Source organism: Trachemys scripta, chromosome 24 (genome assembly GCF_013100865.1).
Source record: "Trachemys scripta elegans isolate TJP31775 chromosome 24, CAS_Tse_1.0, whole genome shotgun sequence".
Lineage (NCBI taxonomy): Eukaryota > Metazoa > Chordata > Testudines > Emydidae > Trachemys > Trachemys scripta.
Window position 1 is genome coordinate 3,336,439 of NC_048321.1, and position 22,590 is coordinate 3,359,028.

At 51.0% G+C, this 22,590-nt stretch overlaps 2 protein-coding genes across 3 annotated transcripts in view; both read left to right on the top strand.

Moving 5' to 3' along the window:
• Window positions 1–8,073, top strand: part of LOC117869540 (IgGFc-binding protein-like) — a 121,777-nt gene extending 113,704 nt beyond the window's left edge. Inside the window, exons 16-21 of one of the 2 annotated variants that reach the window (XM_034756466.1) lie at window positions 200–770; window positions 1,494–2,089; window positions 5,081–5,654; window positions 5,890–6,083; window positions 6,558–6,760; window positions 7,942–8,073. In XM_034756466.1, coding sequence (XP_034612357.1) covers window positions 200–770; window positions 1,494–2,089; window positions 5,081–5,654; window positions 5,890–6,083; window positions 6,558–6,755 — 2,133 coding nt within the window. In that variant the 3' untranslated portion in view covers window positions 6,756–6,760; window positions 7,942–8,073. Of the gene's footprint in view, window positions 1–199; window positions 771–1,493; window positions 2,090–5,080; window positions 5,655–5,889; window positions 6,084–6,557; window positions 6,761–7,941 lie in introns of those variants that run through there. The other variant, XM_034756467.1, reaches the window with a different exon arrangement.
• Window positions 1–22,590, top strand: part of LOC117869539 (IgGFc-binding protein-like) — a 326,696-nt gene that overhangs the window by 275,827 nt on the left and 28,279 nt on the right. The gene's annotated exons all lie outside the window — the stretch shown is intronic.

A 22,590-nucleotide genomic window follows, 5' to 3' on the forward strand; every position in this document is an offset into this window, starting at 1 on the left:
AGGGCAGACTGGAGAAAGAGTTTAACACAGGTGGATTTTTATTATAATTATGTGCTGGAGTGAGAGGTTCCGCCTCGAGAGAGCAATGTTTCATATACTGAATGATTTGCTCTTACAGATGACCAGCGCTCTGTGCTGGGGTGAGAGGTTCCAGCAGAGGCAAGTGATGTTTCATATCCCATGTGTCTTGCTTTAACAGGTGAATAGTTTCCTGATGAACCTTCCCTTCAACCTCGATGACAAGAAAATTACTGTGTATAGAAAGGGCTGGGCCACAGTGATCCAGACAGACTTTGGTCTCACCGTTACCTTTGCCGGGTGGTCAGGACGCATCACGGTCACTCTGCCAGTCACCTACGCAGGAGCTGTGTGTGGTCTGTGTGGCAACTTCAACAGGGACAGGGAGGATGACATGCTGATGAGGGATGGCACGCTGGCACCAAGCCCCGTCAGCTTTGGCCAGAGCTGGAAGGTGGGCGACCTCCCGGGATGCTTTGCAGTAACGATACCACCATGCGCAAGTGTAGAGGCTATTGAAAAGGAACAACGAGGTAGCAGAGGGCAGTGTGGGATCATCCTAGACAAGAGTGGCCCTTTCAGAGGATGTCACAGCAAAGTGGACCCCCATGGGTACTTTGTAGACTGCGTGTACGACTATTGTGTCCTCAGTGGGCAGGAGAGTAATGTCTGCCAGGCCATTGCTGGCTATGCCGAGGCATGTCAGGAAGCTGGAACTATGGTGCATCCCTGGAGGACTACGAAATTCTGCTGTGAGTCGCCATGTTCACTATTGATTGTCCCATGGGGCTTGTTAATTTTTGTTGGCTGGTAAATGTTGAGCTAAATGCTCAGCTTATCCTGTTCTGCAGAATGTTTCTTAAGTGACAAAGAAGCCCTCTCTCCAAAGGATGGGTACAGTCATAGGAGCTGGCCCCTCACCATGCCCTGTCAATGTGCTGAACCCCAGGCCAGAGAGGTACTGTCTGGGGCTGTAGTAGTTCCCTCTGTGGTCCGTCCAGTCCTTGGCTTCCCTGCTGAGACTGGATATAATCGGAGCTGGGAGTCAGCGGAGTCTTAATAACTGTGATGTCTGTCCACTAGGAACTAGTCTGGGAACCCACCAACTCGTCTCCCATAAGCCATCATCTGGGAATGAGTTTTAGGCACTACTGTCCTGGAGTCAAAGCAAAAAGCTAGTGGTGAAAAGCTCTACAGAACAATTCCAGGCCCACGAGCCCTCCACTCCTTACACTCTGATCTTGGACCAGATTAGAAGTCTAACCCTTAGAGAGAGATTGTCTATATCCCATTACCTGGTGTCTCTGGGGCCTAATTAGAGACCTGGGACCTAATTAGAGATGTTGCCCTTTTATTAATTAACCAAACTAAGGAAATAGAAAATTAGGAGCTTGAATGAAATTGCATGTTCTGTGATGGTTCATTGCACATATTGCTAATGCTCTATATGAGCTAACTCTTTGTTCTAATTACAGCTCCGTCCTGTCCCCTGAACAGTCACTATGAATTCTGCAGCAGCAGCTGTGATCTGACATGCAGCAACCTCTATGCCCCGGTGCAATGCATGACCCAGTGTAAGGAAGGCTGCGTGTGTGACGATGGCTTTGTTCTCAGTGGTGACCGCTGCGTCCCCATTTCCCAGTGCGGATGCCTCCACAGAGGACTTTACTACCAGGCTGAGGAGACCTTCCACCCGAGCGGTTCATGCGAGGAGCAGTGCGTGTGTCAGGCTGGTGGGGAGGTTGTGTGTAGGGAATTCTCTTGTGGCGCTGGTGAGCAATGCGGGGTGGTGGACAGCATCCAGAAATGCCACCGATTTGGATCTGCGACCTGTTCTGCCTCTGGCCATCCCCACTACCTCTCTTTCGACGGGATCCCCTTTGACTTCCAAGGCACCTGCACTTACGTCCTGGCCAAGACCTGCACTGATGCCAGTGACCTTATACCATTCACTATCAGCGTAGAGAAAGAAGATTGGGGCACTAGGAATGCGTCCCTGGCCAAGCTGGTGTCCATCCAGGTGTATGGGATCACACTCACCCTGCTGCGGAGCAAACAGGGGCTCATCATGGTAAGTCCTTCTCCAGATCCTTATTTAAATCATTCTTGATTCCATTTGGACAGGAGAGATTCTCTTCTCTTCTATACTGGTTTGTCCTCTCGTGGCCAGAGGTCACTCTATAGGTGGCCTTCCTCGGTTTACCCTCTTGGACCTCTGAATAACTTTTACAACTTCTAATAATAGCAGCCCTCCTAGGGGTCTGGTTTATTAAATTAGCACACATTATGAATAAAGTTTTCAGATCCACCCATTTTCCTCTTTATCTGGTCACTCCCAGGCATTTCCTGCCTGTCCTCTCACTTCCCGAGTTTCAGGTTTCCGTGCTGGAATGTACTGGTCTGCATCAGCCTCTGCACTCTCTTCTGTTTTCCCTGACAACTCTTTGTGCTGGGCCAGCAGCCTGGCCTTCACCAGCTGTTCTTATAGGGGAATCATGTGATTGGTGCTCAGGTGTGCCTCCTTAGTAATAAGGGTTGGCTGCCTCAGGCCACTAGCCCTTAAGGGGCAAGCCACCCTGTTACAAGGTTCTTATTCCATGCTCATCACTGCAGTATTTGAGCATTTTCCAGTAATACACTAAGTAATGTGACTCACTTCTGTCTCCTATTTGTTCTCTCCTCCTCTCCCCAGGGGAAGTTGTGTGTTCAGTGGGGTGTTTTGTTGTGGATTTTTCTTAATAATAATAAATATACACTTATGTTGCTATGTATACATGTTGGAGAAGGGAGGACAAAGAAACGCATCTTGCACTTGGAGCAGAAGGTGGGGAGATTTGCAAAGGTTCTTAGTTCCTGGTGCAGTTCATTCCCCAGTCTTGGACCAGCACCTAATAATGCTCTGCCATGTGCAGAGACAAAGTCTAACCTTATTGCAGAGATTTCCATTGTCCCTTAGGAACGAAGTTGTCAGTCATGTTTAGCCCTTCTGCCAGATGGAGTGGGCAGCAATAAGGGCCAGGTTCAATATCTAGGGATTCCTCCTAACAATACAAAACAGAACCGGCTTGAGCCTCTGCCCAGTAACCAGGGAAAATTAAACACCACCCCTGAGTATCTCTAAGAGGCAATACTTCCCCTTTGACAAATAAAAAGGGAAAAGGAACCGAGCATGAATTTGGGAAAACCCCACAAGCATGATTTGAAAGCATGTGACCATGACCAAACACCCATCCCAAAGTACATTGGGCAGTGTCTTTTGCCTCCGTTTCTCACCTTTTAGTGTTTAAGTGAGACCACAAATGTTCCTTTTTTAGCACATCACTCCCCTGTCTCTCCACTGCGCCCCACTCACAGTTACTGTCCTTGGTCAGTGAAGACCCAGAGTTCAGAGGTGTGTTCACATGAGTTCACCTCCCACCTCCAGGGGGGAAAGTGTCCAGCAATACCTCCACCGCTGCAGCCACTGTGACTCACAGTTGCTGCCATTCACTCTGCCACCATTGGCCACTGTGCCATCAACTGCTGCCCCATTGTTTACTCTCCCACTGCTGTTTTCACAACCCCACTGTCACCACACCCTGCTACCACTGTCTCTCTGCTGCGATAGCATATTCTGAGGTCCCACCACTTGACCCAGCTCTCAGTGATTTCGGAGGGTACCGGGAAACCTCACTGCTAGGGCAGGCTGTACAGTCTCTTACACTGCAACACTGTCCCACACATAGGCACCAACTTTTCAAAGTGCCCCAGGCTCCGCCCCCACTCCACCTCTTCCCCAAGGCCTCACCCCTGCCTGCCTCTTCCCGCCCCATTCTGCTCCCTCCCCATAGCGATCTGGGTCCTCGCTCCTCCCTCCCAGCCTCCTGCACACCACAAAACAGCTGTTCGTGGCAGGCGGGAGGGGCGGGGAGAGAGGGGGAGGCACTGATCTGTGGGGCCTGCCGACAGGAGAGAGGCACTGGGGAGAGAGAGGGAGCTTGGTTGCTAAGCGTCCACCATTTTTTCCCCATGGGTGCACCAGCCCCTAAGGTCCCACACCAGATCTAAGGCTCAGCGTCTGGTTACCAGTGATTTCAGCTCTAGCGATCACTGAACAATACAGCGGAGAGTCAAATGCTATCTAGGACTCCTTAGTCAGCACCACCATCACCATTCTTTCACTGGGATCTGGCCTCTCTACCCCCTGCTTAGCAAGTGAGCTTCTGTTTAGGGGAACTCCTCAATCAGTCAGGACCGTTCTGCTCATACAATCAGGATAACAACATTTCATTACCCCTCCATCAAATTTAAAAATATTATTAAAGCTGATGTATATAATACACGGGTTAAGAGAAGAGTGTCTGTACAAGTGATTTGTAACCCAACTCCTGCCAAAATTGAGCACTTTGGCAAAGCAGCCCCCTCTGCTGAATACCTAGGCAGAGTAGGTGTGTTTATGCAAATACCGTCTGTTCCTGGAGTCCTTTCCCCCAGCTCATTCAGACCCTGCTTACACATCGTTTTCATCCCTGAAGTTTAGCTGATCTTTTAGATACCCTGGGCTCAGGCCATTGAGCATCCTGAAGCTAAGGACAGAGGGGAACAGCTGAGATGTGGTGAAGTCAGCTCCCAAACAGGTCCAGGCAAAGAATCATAGAATCATAGAAGATTAGGATTGGAAGAGACCTCAGGAGAGCATCTAGTCCAACCCCCTGCTCAAAGCAGGACCAACACCAACTAAATCATCCCAGCCAGGGCTTTGTCGAGCAGGGCAAGGAGATGGAGGGAGTGGGAAAGAAAAAGGATCAGGAGTGAGGTGGGGGCAGAGAGACATGTGGGCCAGAGTGATCATGTGATGCAATGATCAGGGCTTTTACTGCCTAATTTATTGCAGGCCTGGGACCAGATTCTGATCTTAGTGGCACTGGCGTAAATCTGGAGTTATTCTAAAGTGAGATCTGGAGTTATACTGGAGTTACGCTACAGTGTCAATGATAACAAAATCTCAAAACTTACTGCCCATAACCCAAACCCTACAGTATCCACTCCCCACAGCTCACACGGGATGCTCTGTCTCTCCCAGGTGGACGGGGTGTCCCACAACCTGCCTGTGATCGTGGCTGATGGGCGGCTCCGGGCGTATCAGCATGGCGTGAATGTCCTGGTGCAAACTGACTTTGGCCTCGCCGTGAGCTATGACCTGGTTTACCATGCCAGAGTCACAGTCCCGGGTAGCTACCATGGCCGGATGTGTGGCCTGTGCGGGAACTACAAAGGGCAGCAGGATGACGAGTTCCTACTCCCCGATGGCAGGGTGGCCCCCGACACTGCATCCTTCGGGTCTGCCTGGGAAGTTCAGATCCCAGAAGCCTCCTGTACAGACAAATGTGCTGGGAACAGCTGTCCAGTCTGCGAGGATGGGAGGGAAGATGTCTTCAAAGAATACAACTACTGCGGGCTGCTCACAGCCCCTGATGGCCCTTTTGCCACCTGCCATGGCACGGTCAGCCCCAGCATGTATTTCAACAACTGCCTGTATGATCTGTGCCTGGGCAACGGGGATGCAAAGGTTCTGTGCCAGAGCATCCACAGCTACGTGACAGCCTGCCAAGAGGCTGAGGCCCCCATCCTGTCCTGGAGGAACACCACCTTCTGTCGTAAGTGCTGTGATGCTGATGGAGCTCTGGGATGCACTGGGGAGGGTCATAATTTCAAAGCATCTCATTCCAAACCTCTGGGTTTCCTCAGAAACTCCTCTGGATGGAAACCAACCTTAAATAAGTGTCCTGGTCCTCTCCTCCCAGTCCCGCTCTCCTCCCCTTCATGTCTCTGTACCTCTGGTTCATGGTATGAGATCTTTCCTGCCCTAAATTAATTCTCTCTCTATTTAAGCTTTGACCTGCCCAGCCAACAGCCACTACGAGATGTGTGCCAGCCTCTGCACCACCACCTGCACTGGAGACATCATGGACTGCCCGGAGACCTGTGCTGAAGGCTGCCAGTGTGACGAGGGCTTCTTCTTCGACGGCCAGGGCTGTGTGACTCTGGAGAGCTGTGGGTGCTTTGAGCGTGGGAGATACTACAAGGTACTGCCTCAAGTGGTCTGGGTCTGATCTAATGTTTGCTTTATCCACATCTTAATCCCTACACTAGCCAGGAATAGGGTTAGTTAGTGGAGCAGAGCTTTGGCCCATCCAGCCTGGCACCCCCACTCTGCTAGTACCCAATGCCCAAAGCACCAAGAAAGACAAGATTATTTAATTCCCTTTGTCTTCTGTCGGGAAACTGAGGCACAGAGAGAGGCAGTGACTTGCTCATGGCCGCATAGTGAGTCAGGAGCAGATGGGAGGTTAAAACCTAGGTGTTATTTCTGGCCCATGGTCCAGTGCTGAGCCTATGAGACAACCTTTCTCTTTAACATTAAGAGCAAATAATATGATAACAGAACAGATACTTCACACACATCACCACACATCTCTGGGTTTAGCACTGCCAGAAATTATTATAAATATTTTCCCCATTACATTGTGTTATTTCCCCTTTTCCAAACGTCCCCTCAGCCCAGAGAGACCATCCTGATGAATGAGTGCCAGCAGAGCTGCACCTGCGTTTCTGCCCAAGGGGTGACCTGCAAAGCCCACAGCTGCACCAGAGAAGAAACCTGCAAGATCAGAGATGGTATCCTGGGCTGCATCAGCCAAGGTGAAGGAGAGTCACTGATTGAAATATGCCCCGAGGGGTTACTGTGGGTGGAATAACTGAGGTAGGGATGGGAGAAACCAGTTTACAACAGATTATTTATTACGCTTATTTTTCCTCAAGAAATACCCTTCTGCTAACTAACCAGCCTGATCCTGCTTAGCTAATCATAGACAGAGATAGGCAATTTGAAATTCAGCAAGAAGTTTGATTGTTACAGAGGTTCCCAGGGTGAAACCTGGACTGTGGGACTGCTGAGCCCTCTGTCCAACCTGAGGTATCCCTCTCACTATGATGCTGTTGGCAAGCTACAAACCTCTGGTGGGTACTGCACTTACACAGACATCCACAGGCAGGGGCACACTCAACTGAGTTACATGAGTGCTTCTCCTAGCCACTTATGAACCAACAATAGGGAGGCTACAGCCAATTCCCCCCAGCACCCCAGCCTTGCATCCCAGAACTGTACCATCTTGCCTTGGTCAGAAGCCTGACCAGTGTAAGTTCATTACCCAGTCCTCCCCTCCTTCGATGTGGAGAGGACACACACTAGCCTTTATAAACTGAGCTGGTGGACTTTAGAGAGTAGCAGTATAAGAACTGAGTTGTGGGGAGTTAGGAGGGGAGGGAAATCTCTGAGATGAACTTTTCCTCCAATGGGAATCACAGGTGCTTGGCACCTCTTAGCATTTCACCATTAGCACCTGCAGCTCTCACTGATTTATGGACTGAATTCCCTCTCCCAATGGAATCACTGAGAGTTAGCCAATGACAGGGGTGCTGGAACAATTTTTACATTGGGGAGGCTGAGAGCCATTGGACCAAACTGTAAACGTTACCTCCACTGGAATCCACTTCAAGCCAGGAGGTGCAGCAGCACCCCCAGCACTCCTAGTTCCAGCACCTATGACTAATGACTTCAGTGCCATAGCAATGTGTTATTGAGGGTGCTCAGCCAGTTTGCTGGATCAGGCACTTGTGCACATGCATAACTTTAAGCATGTGTGTAGCCTCATTGATTTCAACTGAGCTCACTTGATTAAGTGTTTTGATAGATTGGAACCACAGCTTCCAGCAAACTAAGTGCCGTTGAGTATCCCGGGCTTCCCAATCTCTCAGTGTCCTCTGGCTAGCTCCGCTGGTTCTGCATGAACTCCGTGCCCATGACAGGGCTGGATCTCCCAGCCTAGACACTGGACTTGAGTTCTCTGCCCTGTTGATAGAACTGGGCTTTTCTCCTTTCAGATCCCTGCAAAACCCTGAAATGCCGGATCAAGGAGAGATGCAAAATTGAAGATGGCCAAGAGGCATGTGTTCCAGCCTACACTGGAATCTGCCTGGGCTCACGTGATGCACAGTACCAAACTTTTGATGGCCTGAAGTTTGACTTGCAGGGCACCTGCAAGTACACCATCGCTAAGTACTGTGGCAGTGACCCTACCCTGGAGTCCTTCACCATCGATGAGAAGAACGACAACAGGGGGAACCAGGATATCTCCTTTTGGCAAGTGACCAATATCTACGTCTATGGGTACAACATCTCCATCTACAAGAGGGAAGTTGGCAAAGTCCGGGTGAGTTTCCCAGCTCAGGGCTCTGCACCTTTTCTACTTATAACAAACAGTATTTTTTGTGTAGTGCCTCTCACACAAATGGAATCCTAGATACAGGCGACATGAGCTGACTATATCATATGGGCAATACAAGTACATAAATGCAACTGGTCTTGTGTGTTTGACATGGTTGTGATAGATAGAAAGAAACTGGCAGCTAGTGTAGCTAGATAAATACTGTGTTTATTCAGGGAAAGTCACATTGATTTCAGTGATTCTTTCACATGCCACTGGTTAAAGCGACAATGATTTACAGCCAAAATGAGTGGCAAGTTGACAGTTGCAGTAAGAACAAGTGAGGATGAAAGAGCAATAACACCTATCATACCTCCCCCCTCCTCTCTGTCTCTAGCTGAACAGTGTGATCACCAGTCTCCCAGTGACGCTGAAAGATGGTAAAATCAGACTGTACCAGACAGACCTCAGCACCGTCCTGCAGACGGACTTCGGCCTCCAGATCGCACATGACAAAAATTGGCGTGTAGTGATCACTCTCCCCAGCAGCTATTATGGGGCCACGTGCGGCCTATGTGGGAACTTCAACCAGAATCCGGAAGATGACATGACGTCATCCAAAGGCACCAGAGTCTCCTCCATCATGGACTGGGCTGCCAGTTGGAAAGTCCAAGACCGGGACCCCTTTTGCTGGGATTATTGCCAAGGCACTTGCCCAATGTGTGATGAGAGCAAGAGAGATCTGTATGGGGATGACAGTCACTGTGGGGTGATCAGTAAAGCACCGGGAGGGCCTTTCAGAGAGTGTCACTCAAGGGTGAGCGCCGATGACTTCTTTGACAGCTGCATCTATGACATGTGTCTGAATGAGGGGGACAAGAGCATTCTGTGTGAGGCGCTGGAGGCCTACACGAAAGCCTGCGGGAAGCATGGGGTCACTGTCGATGACTGGAGGACACCATCCAGTTGTGGTGAGTCTGGCAGCTTGGTTTCTTATTGACTGCGATAGCGGTAGTCAATCTGTTTATCTTATTGATGAGCATGGGGATGGAAATATCCAGGATCCCCCTAGCAGTCATTCAGCCAAGAGCTAACCTGCCTGGCCCTGTTAGTTAATGAGATCTAAAACAATCATTGATTCAGTTGGCTCAGGTACATGTACAATGCAGCTGGGAGGCATAATTATCAGCTCAGGTGGACAATTCACATATTCACTTGGCTTGGGATCGATATCTAAAAATATCAGCGTGGATGCAAAGTCACAGGTGACAGTGTAAGCTAGCTGCCCAAGTCTGCTATGTATATATACCCTATATGTGTGATGTATCTGGCAAGCTGACAGTGGTGGAGTTCAGTGTTTCTAAGTGTCCACGGAGTATAGGGGGCTGTGGAACTTTTTTGGTGGTCTTCAGAGTGAAGCAGCTATAGACAATTGTGGAGTTAAGAGGGGAGACAGCTCCATGAGATGTTCTTCTCCAATTGAAATGCATGGGATCTGAAGTATCAGAGAGGTAACCGTGTTAGTCTGGATCTGTAAAAAGCAACAGAGAGTCCTGTGGCACCTTTAAGACTAACAGATGTATTGGAGCATAAGCTTTCGTGGGTGAATACCCACTTCATCAGACGCATGTGGGGATCTGAAGGTGCTTAAACCTTTCAGAATTTGACTCTTAGCACCTGCAGCCCTTGCTGACTTATGGACTGAAATCCTTTTCCCTCTGGAATCAATGGGGATTCGCCAATGAATTCAGTGCCACAGAAACAACCTATTGAGGGTGCTCAGCATGTTCCCGGATCAGAGACATATGCACTTAGGCACATGAATAACTTTAAGCATGTGAGTAGCCATCACCTACAGTCCTCAGCTTAAACCTCTCCAATGCATCATCAGTGATCTACAACCCATCCTGGACAATGATCCCTCACTTTCACAGACCTTGGGAGGCAGGCCAGTCCTCGCCCACAGACAACCTGCCAACCTTAAGCATATTCTCACCAGCAACCAAGCATCGCACCATAACAACTCTAACTCAGGAACCAACCCATGCAACAAACCTCGATGCCAACTCTGCCCACATATCTACACCAGCAACACCATCACTGGACCTAACCAGATCAGCTACAACATCACCGGCTCATTCACCTGCACGTCCACCAATGTTATATATGCCATCATATGCCAGCAATGCCCCTCTGCTATGTACATTGGCCAAACTGGACAGTCACTACGCAAGAGGATAAATGGACACAAGTCAGATATCAGGAATGGCAATATACAAAAACCTGTAGGAGAACACTTCAACCTCCCAGGCCACACAATAGCAGATGTTAAGGTAGCCATCTTACAGCAAAAAAAACTTCAGGACCAGACTCCAAAGAGAAACTGCTGAGCTTCAGTTCATCTGCAAATTTGACACCATCAGATCAGGATTAAACAAAGACTGTGAATGGCTATCCAACTACAGAAACAGTTTCTCCTCCCTTGGTGTTCACACCTCAACTGCTAGCAGAGCACCTTACCCTCCCTGATTGAACTAACCTCGTTATCTCCACAATGATATATACCTGCCTCTGGAGATTTCCATTACTTGCATCTGAAGAAGTGAGGTTCTGACCCACAAAAGCTTATGCTCCCAGTACTTCTGTTAGTCTCAAAGGTGCCACAGGACCCTCTGTTGCTTCCTATAAAGTTAGTTTCCATCCTGATTTTACAGAGATGATTTTTACCTTTTTCTTTAATTAAAAGCCTTCTTTTTAAGAACCTGATTGATTTTTCCTTGTTTTAAGATCCAAGGGGTTTGGATCTGTATTCACCAGGGAATTGGTGAAGAGTCTCTCAAGGCTACCCAGGGAAGGGAATTAGCACTTTGGGAGTGGTGGCAGCAGACCAGATCTAAGCTGGTAGTTAAGCTTAGAAGTTTCTTGCAGGCCCCCACATTTGTACCCTAAAGTTCAGAGTGGGGAAGCAGCCTTGACAACTGCATTGGCGAGTTTGTGTTAAATTGCATGGGTGGTGAATCAATCTTTAAAGAACTGTGGGGCAGTCTCCCTTATATCGTTGAATACAAACTAGGTGTAGAGTAAGGGTGGTGGTTGGTTGAGATACCTCTAACTCACAATGGTTAGGACTCTTGGCATGGCATAGATACATGCCTTACTACTTTATTATATATAGATTATTATGATTATTTATACTACTGTAGCACTTACGAGCCTAGATACTGGACTTGAGTACCCTGCCATGTTGATATGACCAACATTTTTTCTTTCAGATGCCTGCAAAGCTCTGAAATGCCGGACCAAAGAGACATGCCGGACTGAGGATGGCCACACATCATGTATTCCTGACTACATGGGAACCTGCTTGGGCTCAGGGGACAAGCACTACCAAACTTTTGATGGTCTGAAGTTTGACTTCCAGGGCACCTGCACCTACACCCTGGCCAAATACTGTGGGAGTGCTGCTACCCTGGAGCCTTTCACCATTGATGAGAAGAACGCCAATAGGGGGAGCCAGGATATCTCCTTTCTGCGAGTGACCAACATCTACATCTATGGGTACAACATCTCCATTTACAAGAGGGAAGTTGGCAAAGTCCGGGTGAGTCTCCCAGCTCAGGGTTCTGGCACTTTTCGACTTACAAAGCCCAGTACTTTTGTGTAGTGTCTCACACAAACAGAATCCCAAACAGATGCCGTCAGCTGAATATGTCAGGTGGGCAATACAAGTACATAAATACATCTGATCTGTATGTTTGAAAAACTTATAGATAGATAGATAGCAAAAACAAAACTTTGTGGCTAGATCGATAGCTATTTCAGATAGGTAGAATCTACATAGAGATATAGGGAATTCTGGAAAGAGATACTGTAGGTAGATAGTGAAGCCAGATAAATACTGTGTTTATTCAGGGACTTTGGATTGATTTCAATTGTTCTTTTTGACTAAGGAATGGGTAAACAGTGATTAAGGATTTGACCATTATTTACTTGCTGCTGGTTAGAGTGACAATGAATAACAGCCAAAATGAATGGTGAGACTGCATTTGGAGTAATTGCAAGTGAGGATGAAAGAAGAATAATGCCCATCGTGTTCCTCCCCTCCTGTCTATCTCTAGCTAAACGGTGTGATCACCAGTCTCCCGGTGACGCTGAAAGATGGTAAAATCAGACTGTACCAGAAAGGCCTCAGCACTGTCATGCAGACGGACGTTGGCCTCAGGGTGGGATACAACAAGAACTGGCATCTGGAAATCACCCTCCCCAGCAGCTATTATGGTGCCATGTGCGGTCTTTGTGGGAACTTCAACCAGAACCCAGAAGATGACATGATGTCCTCCAACGGCATCAAAGTCTCCGCCATCGTGGACTGGGCTGCCAGTTGGAAAGTCCAAGACAGGGACCCCTTTTGCTGGCATTCCTGCCAAGAGAACTGCCTGACATGTGATGAGAGCAAGAGAGATCTGTATGGGGATGACAGTCACTGTGGGGTGATCAGTAAAGCAGCGGGAGGACCCTTCAGAGAGTGTCACTCCACAGTGAGCCCCAAAAACGTCTTTGACAACTGCATCTATGACATGTGTCTGAATGAGGGGAACAAGACCATTCTCTGTGTTGCGCTGGAGGCCTACGCAGACACCTGCGGGAACCTTGGAGTCACTGTCTATGACTGGAGGACACCGTCCAGCTGTGATGAATTAGGAGGTTGGGATTCTGTCGAAACAGGTGGCAATGGGACTAATCCAACAGTTTCCCCTGTTGATGGAGGAGATGGTGAGTGACCTGAGCATGGGGATGGGAAGATCCAGGTTCCTGGGGCATTGGGGTCTGCAGTGATTCTTAGGGTAGAGCTCCCCCTATTCTGTAGGATTTCCTTTGTTTGGTTAAGTGTACCCAAGAAGTCTCCCCTAGAAGAACTCGCAAGCTTGAAAGAATGACAGACACAGGTAGCTTATCCGCAATTTGGCTATAAGTGCAATGTATCTAGCAAGCAGGCAATGGTGTAGTTCAGTGTCTATGGGCCATAGGAGTCTGTGGAACATTTCTAGTGGTCTTCAGAGTGAAACAGCATAAGAACAAAGCTGTGGGAGATCCAGGCGTTATGAGGGGAGATCCAGGAGATTAACTTTTTCTCCCATTGAAATACATGGGAGTCAAAGGTGCTTACAACTCTCAGAATTTAACCCCGAGCACGTGTGGCTCCCATTGACAGGCCCACCGGCAGCAATTCCAGGCCCCAGGGCAGCTGCACTGCTGGGTGTGCTCTTCCGGCACGGCCAGGACTTCCACATGCCTGCCTGGCTGCCTTCGCTGCCGTAGGTACCCCCCTCCTGTGCGCCTAAGAACCCTGAGGTCCACCTGGGTGATTTAAAAGGGCCCAGGGCTCCTAGCTGCTACCACAGCAATGATTGGGGACGCCTGGCCCTTTTAAATTGCCCGGGCCCTGGGCAATTGCCCCTTTTCCCCCCGTGCCATCGGTGGGCCTGCTCACTGATGTATGGACTGAAATGCCACTCTCAAAGGAGTCAGTGGGAATTAGCCAGTTACTTCAGTGCCACAGCAATGGGTTATTGAGGGTGTGCTGGATCAGAATCAGGGACATTTAAGCACACGCATAACTTTAAACATGTGAGTAACCTCATTGGTTTCAGTGGAGCTGCTCACACAGTTGAGTATCCTCAGCATGCCTTGGTTGGTTCTTCTTCGAGTGCTTGCTCATATCGATTCCAACAGGTGTGTGCGCGCCGCGTGCACGATCGTCGGAGAAAATTTTCTACCCTAGCAACACCCGGTGGGTCAGCTGTGGAGCCCCCTGGAGTGGCACCTTCATGGCGCTGGATATATACCCCAGCCGACCCAGCGCCCCCTCAGTTCCTTCTTACCGCCCGTGATGGTCATTGGAACTGTGGAGCGCGGCGTAGCTGTTCTCCACTCTCCCTAGCTTTACCCGTTACCTCTTGTAGATAGTTGTTAATTGTGTTCTTTAGATTAGTAGTTGTTGTTAATAGTTTGAAGAGTAGTTATAAATAGTTTTTCGTAGTTAGCGGGGCTTAAGGGGGCTCTTATTTCCCCTTCCCCCCCCCCAATCGCACAGTGGGGCTCATGCCCAAGGCTCCTGGCTTTAAGCCGTGTGCGACATGTGCTAGGCCTATGCCAACGGGAGACCCCCCATAACTCTTGTCTGAAGTGCTTAGGGGAGTCTCACCAGACGGACAAGTGCAAGATTTGCAAGGCTTTCAGGCCAAGGACGAAAAAGGAGCGGGACTTCAGGCTTAAGCAGCTCCTCATGGAGGCGGCACTTAACCCAGATCGTCCTGCAGCGCACCAGGTTCCGGCACCGAGTGCCTCAGTGCGTAGTGCTCCAGCGGCACCTTCCAGCACTGCACCATGAGCAGACGTGGAGAAGGCGCCACGGCACCGTCCTCCCTCGGCACAGTGTCCGCCGCAAGCCCCTCGGCGCCGGTCCCTATCTCCGGGACATAAAAGGCCTCGCAAGACTCAGGACGCTGCCGTCCAACAGGCACCGGCTCCCACCGCACCCGTGGTAGAGCCGCGCCCGGCTTCCGAACGCCAGAGGGTGCAAGTGTCATCAGCACCGTTGACTCCGGCACCGGGTGTAGAGCCGTTGAGTCCGGTGCGGACTGGCTCACCGCCCCGCCAGGTGGTGGAGCCCTGTCTCCCCTCTACACCGGAGACATTTGCCATGGCGAGAGACCTCATCGCCCTCACGAAGCCGGCGCCTTCTCAACCCGCGGCACCGCATGCCCTTCGTACGGTACAGTTCAGGGGCAAGCCGACCCTGATATGGCCACCATCTCCGGGCGTGGACTCGCGGCACCGCTCCCGGTCTCGGAGCAGGGCCCGTTGCCGCTCGCAGTCCCAGCACCGATCTCCATCTCGGCGCCGGTCGTACTCGCGGCACAGATCTACCTCCCGGCACCGGTCTTCTTCTCGGCATCGACCCGAGCATCGGTACCGGTCGGAGACCAAGCGCAGTTCTCGGCACCGGTATGAGCGCCGCTCCCATTTGCGAGGCCGCTCCCAGCACAGAGTTTACAGACTGTCTTCGTCGTCCCGATCCAGATCCGGATCCCGGTACCGACATGGACATCGGCACCGTTCTCAATCCCGGTACCGTTCACTGGCACCACGGAGAGATTGCTCGCCGATGGATCGGCACCGCTCGGCACCGTACCAGGACGAATCCCTACACCCACGCTCAGCACCGCCCTGGCCCTCGAGATCGGCGTCTCACTCGTCTGAAGGTGCTCCCCGTTCAGCGTACTTGGGTCATTGGCAGGGTCACGACTTGGGTCATTGGCAGGAGGAGGCAGAAAACCTTCGACAAGACTCTGCGCATTGGTCTTTCTGGACCCCTTGGGCGTATCACCAGGCTCAAGGGGCTCCACCAGCGGCCTCTCGCTCGACTCACTCTGAGCCCAGGGTTCCTGAGGCCACCATCTCCCGTCCTCCCCCAGGGGGCATGGAGGCTCCGGCGCTGACGCAGGCACCAGACCCTGGTGCAGGGGATCCTGCACCTCCAAGTCCCTTGGAGCCGGTCCCGTAAACAGATCCTTTACCCCCTGAGGCGTCCTCCTCATCTTCCCCAGATGAGGCAGTGGCAGGTACAACACCCTCAGGCCCACCTCCTATAGATCTTCGTGCCCTTGTTATGTAGGGTGGCATGAAACATGGACCTACAGGCCGAGGAGATAGTGGAGGTGGACGACCCGGTGGTGAGCATCCTTTCATCTGATGCCCCAACCCGGGTGGCGTTGCCCATTATCCGTACAATTCAGGCTAACGCTACGTCCATATGGCAAACCCCGGCCTCCATCCCTCCCACTGCCAGAGGGGTAGAGAGGAAGTACTTTGTTCCCTCTAAAGACTATGAGTACCTCTACACACATCCCCCACCGTGTTCACTGGTAGTCTCATCAGTGAACGCCAGAGAGCGCCATGGCCAGCAGGCGGCAGCGCCCAAATCAAAGGACGCTAAGCGCTTTGATTTGTTTGGACGCAAGGTTTATTCGGCGGGGGTCTGCAGCTCAGGGCCACAAACCAACAGGCGCTCTTAAGTCGGTACAATTATAACTCATGGAATTCCATGGGGAAATTTAGAGAGTTGGTCCCCCAGGACTCGAGGGAGGAGTTCGGGGCCCTGGTGGAGGAGGGCAAAAAGGTGGCTAGAACCTCCTTACAGACCTCCCTCGACATTGCGGACTCGGCCGCCAGGACACTAGCATCTGGGATAGCCATGTGACGTGTCTCCTGGCTCCAGGTTTCGGGGTTACTGCCAGAACTGCAGCAGACCCTGCAGGATCTGCCGTTCGAGAGCCAAGGCTTGTTCTCGGACAAGACGGACTCTAGGTTGCAGAGCCTCAAAGACTCGAGAACCATCATGCGCTCCCTGGGGATGCATGTGCCAGGACCTCAACGCAGGCCCTTTAGACCACAGCCACAAAGGTTCTATCTTCCTCCTCCTCGTCCGAGACAGGACTTCCCCAGAAGGCGGGGACGAGGTGGTAGACGGAGGTCGACCGGACCCCCAACCCGGTCAGAGCCAAGGCCCTCCTAGGCCACCTTCTGGACCTAGACAAAACTTTTGAAGCTGTGCCCAAGGACGGCGCACCAGCCACTACCCAGGATCCATTTCCTTTCTTTCGGGATCGCCTCTCCCATTTCCACCGTGTTTGGTCCCTTATAACTTCGGACTGTTGGGTCCTTCGCACGGTGGAGAGGGGATACGCTCTCCAGTTTTCTTCGTTCCCCCCCTCCCACCTTCCCTCCCCGTCCCTCTTCAGGGACCCTTCTCACGAGCATCTCCTTATACAGGAGGTTTTTGGGCTCCTCTCTATGGGGGCCATAGAGGAGGTTCCCCCAGAGTTAAGGGGCAAGGGGTTTTACTCCCACTACTTCCTGATCCCCAAAGCAAAAGGGGGTCTGCGACCCATTTTAGACTTACGCGGACTCAACAAATTCATAGTAAAGTTGAAGTTCCGCATGGTCTCCTTGGGGACCATCATCCTTTTCCTGGATCCTGGGGACTGGTACGCCGCCTTCAACATGAAGGACGCATATTTTCATATAGCGATCTACCTCCCTCACAGGCACTTCCTTCGTTTTGTAGTAAACAAGGTACACTACCAATTTGACATCCTTCCCTTCGGACTTTCTGCGGCTCCAAGAATGTTCACCAAATGTATGGCCGTCGTGGCAGCATACCTTCGGCGACAAAGGATACAGGTGTTCCCGTATCTAGACGACTGGCTGGCCCGCGGCCACACCAGGGAGCAAGTTCGGGCGCACGTCCAGATAATACTACAAACATTCCACGACTTAGGCATTCTACTCAACAAAGAGAAGTCCACTCTGGAGCCGACCCAGAGAATAGAGTTTATCGGGGCAGTCTTAGACTCCACACTCACCCGAGCTCTTCTGCCAGACACTCGGTTTCGCACCATCGCGAGCATCATCCACGAACTCCAGGCCTTCCCAATTACCACTGTAAGGACATGCCTTGGTCTATTGGGTCACATGGCCTCTTGTACTTACGTAACCAGGCATGCCAGACTTCGGCTTCGTCAACTTCAGGCCTGGGTGTCTTCGGTGTACCGCCCTTCTCAGGACAGCCTGAACATGGTGGTCACGATTCCGAACTCGGTCTTGACCTCTCTCACCTAGTGGATGGATCACAAGGCGGTTTGTGCAGGAGTGCCGTTTCATGCCCCACAACCCTCCCTGCACCTGGTCACGGATGCCTCATCTCTAGGTTGGGGCGCTCACCTCGGGGAGCACCATACCCAAGGCCTGTGGACCGCATCCCAACTAGCTCTGCACATCAATGTTCAAGAACTGATGGCAGTGCGCCTAGCCTGTCAGGCATTTCTCGGTCTCCTACATGGCCGCTGTGTGTTAGTCCTCACAGACAACACCATGGCCATGTTCTACATCAACAAGCAAGGAGGAGCCCGGTCGTCTCCCCTATGCCAAGAGGCCATTCGCCTGTGGGAGTTCTGCATTGCCCACTCAATACATCTCATGGCATCGTTCCTCCCTGGAGTCCAGAACACTCTGGTGGACCGTCTCAGCAGATCCTTCCAGACGCACGAGTGGTCGATTCACCCGGACATCATCTATTCCATCTTCCAGAGGTGGGGATTTCCCCAGGTAGACCTGTTCGCATCACGAGCCAACAGGAAGTGCCACGTGTTCTGCTCCCTACAAGGGCAATCTCCGGGCTTCCTGTCAGACGCTTTCCTTTTGACGTGGAAAGACCAGCTGTTCTACGCTTTTCCTCCATTCCCACTGGTCCACAGGGTACTGCTCAAGCTACGCAGAGACCAGGCATGTCTGATTCTAGTCGCTCCAGCTTGGCCAAGGCAGCATTGGTACACCACGCTTCTGGAGCTATCGGTTCAAACTCCGATCACCCTTCCCTTGTGCCCAGACTTAATCTCCCAGGACCACGGCCGACTATGTCACCCCAACCTGCAATCGCTCCACCTTACAGCGTGGATGCTCCATGGCTGAATCAGACAGAGCTGCAATGCTCTCATCCCGTGCAACAGATTCTGATGGGAAGTAGAAAGTCCTCTACACGGACCACTTACTTAGCCAAGTGGAAGCGGTTCTCCTGTTGGTGCGAGCAGCGGGCCACGCCCCCCTTGCAGGCGTCTATTCCTCTCATACTCGAGTATCTCCTGTCCCTGAGACAGCAGGGCTTGGCGATATCTTCAGTCAGGGTTCACTGGCCGCTATATCGGTGTTCCACCCAGGAGAACACGCTTCCTCGGTCTTCTCTAACCCGATGGTTGTCAGATTCCTCAAGGGCTTAGACCGCTTCTACCCACAGCAACACCAACCCGTTCCGGCGTGGGATCTTAACCTGGTTCTCTCCAAGCTCACAGGACCCCTGTTCGAGCCATTGGCTACCTGCTCGCTCCTTTACCTATCTTGGAAGACAGCCTTCCTTGTAGCCATCACTTCAGCAAGGCGTGTTTCGGAACTCAAGGCCCTCACATCTGAGCCTTCGTACACAGTCTTCCATAAAGACAAGGTGCAGCTTCGTCCCCACCCTGCCTTCCTTCCCAAGGTAGTATCAGCTTTTCATGTGAACCAGGATATATTCCTCCCGGTCTTCCATCTAAGCCACACTCCACGCGCCAAGACCAGCGTATGCACTCCTTGGACGTGCGCAGGGCCCTTGCTTTCTACATTGAGCGTACGAAACCATTTAGAAAGACGACGCAACTCTTCGTTGCAGTAGCCGACCAGATGAAAGGCCTACCGGCCTCCTCCCAACGTCTCTCCTCTTGGATCACGTCCTGCATTCGTGCTTGCTTCGACCTGGCTGGTGTCCCAACGCCACGCCTCACCGCCCACTCCACGAGGGCTCAAGCCTCCTCGACTGCCTTCCTAGCTCAAGTCCCGATCCAGTCATTTGTAGAGCTGCAGTTTGGTCATCAGTCCACACCTTCGCCGCTCACTATGCACTTGTACAGCAATCCAGAGACGATGCTGCATTCGGATCAGCGGTTTTGCACACAGCGATGTCTCACTCTGACCCCACCGCCTAGGTAAGGCTTGGTAGTCGCCTATTGGAATCGATATGAGCAAGCACTCGAAGAAGAAAAAACGGTTACTCACCTTTAACTATTGATCTTCAAGATGTGTTGCTCATATCCATTCCAAACCCGCCCCCCCTTCCCCACTGTCAGAGTAACCGGCAAGAAGGAACTGAGGGGGTGCTGGGTCGGCTGGGGTATATATCCAGTGCCATGAAGGCGCCACTCCAGGGGGCTCCACAGCTGACCCACCGGGTGTTGCTAGAGTAGAAAATTTTCTCCGACGATCGTGCACATGGCGTGCGCACACCTATTGGAATGGATATGAGCAACACATCTCGAAGAACAACAGTTACAAAGGTGAGTAACTGTTTTTTCTGCATGAATGCTCTGCTCATGGCAGATCTTGCTCCCCCGGCCTAGACACTTGACTTGAGTCCCCCACTCTGTTGATAGAACTGGGCTTTCTCCTTTCAGAAACCTGCAAAATCCTGAAATGCCAGACCAATGAGAAATGCAAAATTGAAGATGGCCAAGAGGCATGTGTTCCTGACTATGCTGGAATCTGCCTGGGCTCAGGAGATGCACAGTACAAAACTTTTGATGGCCTGAAGTTTGACTTGCAGGGCACTTGCAAGTACACCATCGCTAAGTACTGTGGCAGTGACCCTACCCTGGAGCCCTTCACCATTCATGAGAAGAATGACAACAGGGGGAACCAGGATATCTCCTTTTGGCAGGTGACCAATATCTACGTCTATGGGTACAACATCTCCATCTACAAGAGGGAAGTTGGCAAAGTCCGGGTGAGTTTCCCAGCTCAGGGCTCTGCACCTTTTCTACTTATAACAAACAGTATTTTTTGTGTAGCATCTCTCACACAAATGGAATCCTAGATACAGGCGACATGAGCTGACTATATCATATGGGCAATACAAGTACATAAATGCAACTGGTCTTCTGTGTTTGACATGGTTATGATAGATAAATAGAAAGAAACTGGCAGATAGTGTAGCTAGATAAATACTGTGTTTATTCAGGGAAAGTCACATTGATTTCAGTGATTCTTTCACATGCCACTGGTTAAAGTGACAATGATTTACAGCCAAAATAAGTGGCAAGTTGACAGTTGCAGTAAGAACAAGTGAGGATGAAAGAGCAATAACACCTATCATACCTCCCCCCTCCTCTCTGTCTCTAGCTGAACAGTGTGATCACCAGTCTCCCAGTGACGCTGAAAGATGGTAAAATCAGGCTGCACCAGAAAGACCTCAGCACCATCCTGCAGACGGACTTCGGCCTCCAGATTGCACATGACAAAAATTGGCGTGTAGTGATCACTCTCCCCAACAGCTATTATGGGGCCATGTGCGGCCTATGTGGGAACTTCAACCAGAATCCAGAAGATGACATGACGTCATCCAATGGCACCAGAGTCTCCTCCATCATGGACTGGGCTACCGGTTGGAAAGTCCAAGACCAGGACCCCTTTTGCTGGGATTATTGCCAAGGCACTTGCCCAATGTGTGATGAGAGCAAGAGAGATCTGTATGGGGATGACAGTCACTGTGGGGTGATCAGTAAAGCACCGGGAGGGCCCTTCAGAGAGTGTCACTCAAGGGTGAGCGCCGATGACTTCTTTGACAGCTGCATCTATGACATGTGTCTGAATGAGGGGGACAAGAGCATTCTGTGTGAGGCGCTGGAGGCCTACACGAAAGCCTGCAGGAAGCATGGGGTCACTGTCGATGACTGGAGGACACCATCCAGTTGTGGTGAGTCTGGCAGCTTGGTTTCTTATTGACTGCGATAGTGGTAGTCAATCTGTTTATCTTATTGATGAGCATGGGGATGGAAATATCCAGGATCCCCCTAGCAGTCATTCAGCCAAGAGCTAACCTGCCTGGCCCTGTTAGTTAATGAGATCTAAAACAATCATTGATTCAGTTGGCTCAGGTACATATACACACAGGGCCAGCTCCAGCATTTCTGCCGCCCCAAGAAAAAAAAAAAAAGCCGCAATTGGGGGAAAAAAAAAAAAGCCGCGATCGGCGACGGCAGTTCAGCGGCAGGTCCTTCGCTCCTAGAGAGAGTGAGGGACCTGCCTCCCTGAATTGCCCCAGATGCCGCCCCTCTCCCTTGGCCACCCCAAGCACCTGCTTGTTAAGCTGGTGCCTGGAGCCGGCCCTGTATATACAGCAGCTGGGTGGCATAATTGTCAGCTCAGGTGGACATTCACACACTCGGCTTGGCATAGGTATCTAAAAATATCAGTGTGGATGCAACGTCACACGTGACAGTGTAGGCTAACTGCCCAAGTCTCCTATGTATATGTACTCTATAAGTGTGATCTATCTGGAAATCAGACTGTGATGGGTTGGGTCACAGAGACCCCGTTGGGACTGCCACCTGATGTGCTGAGACTACCTCTGAGCCCGTTGTTCCTGCCACCTTGGGCCTTCAGTACCCTGTCTTGTTGAGCCAGACATGCTAGCCTGCTGCAAACACAGAGCCAGGTCTGAACCACGTCCCCCAAAAGGTGCAGACTTAACTGAAAACAGCTTAAGAAGTGCTCCTGTTTCTAGCACCCAGACACCCAGTTCCCAATGGGATCCAAACCCCAATAAATCTGTTTTACTTTTTATAAAGCTTATACAGGGTAAACTCATAAATTGTCTGCCCTCTATAACACTGATAGAGAGATATGCACAGCTGTTTGCTCCCCAGGAATTAATTACTTCTCTGGGTAATTAGCAGAA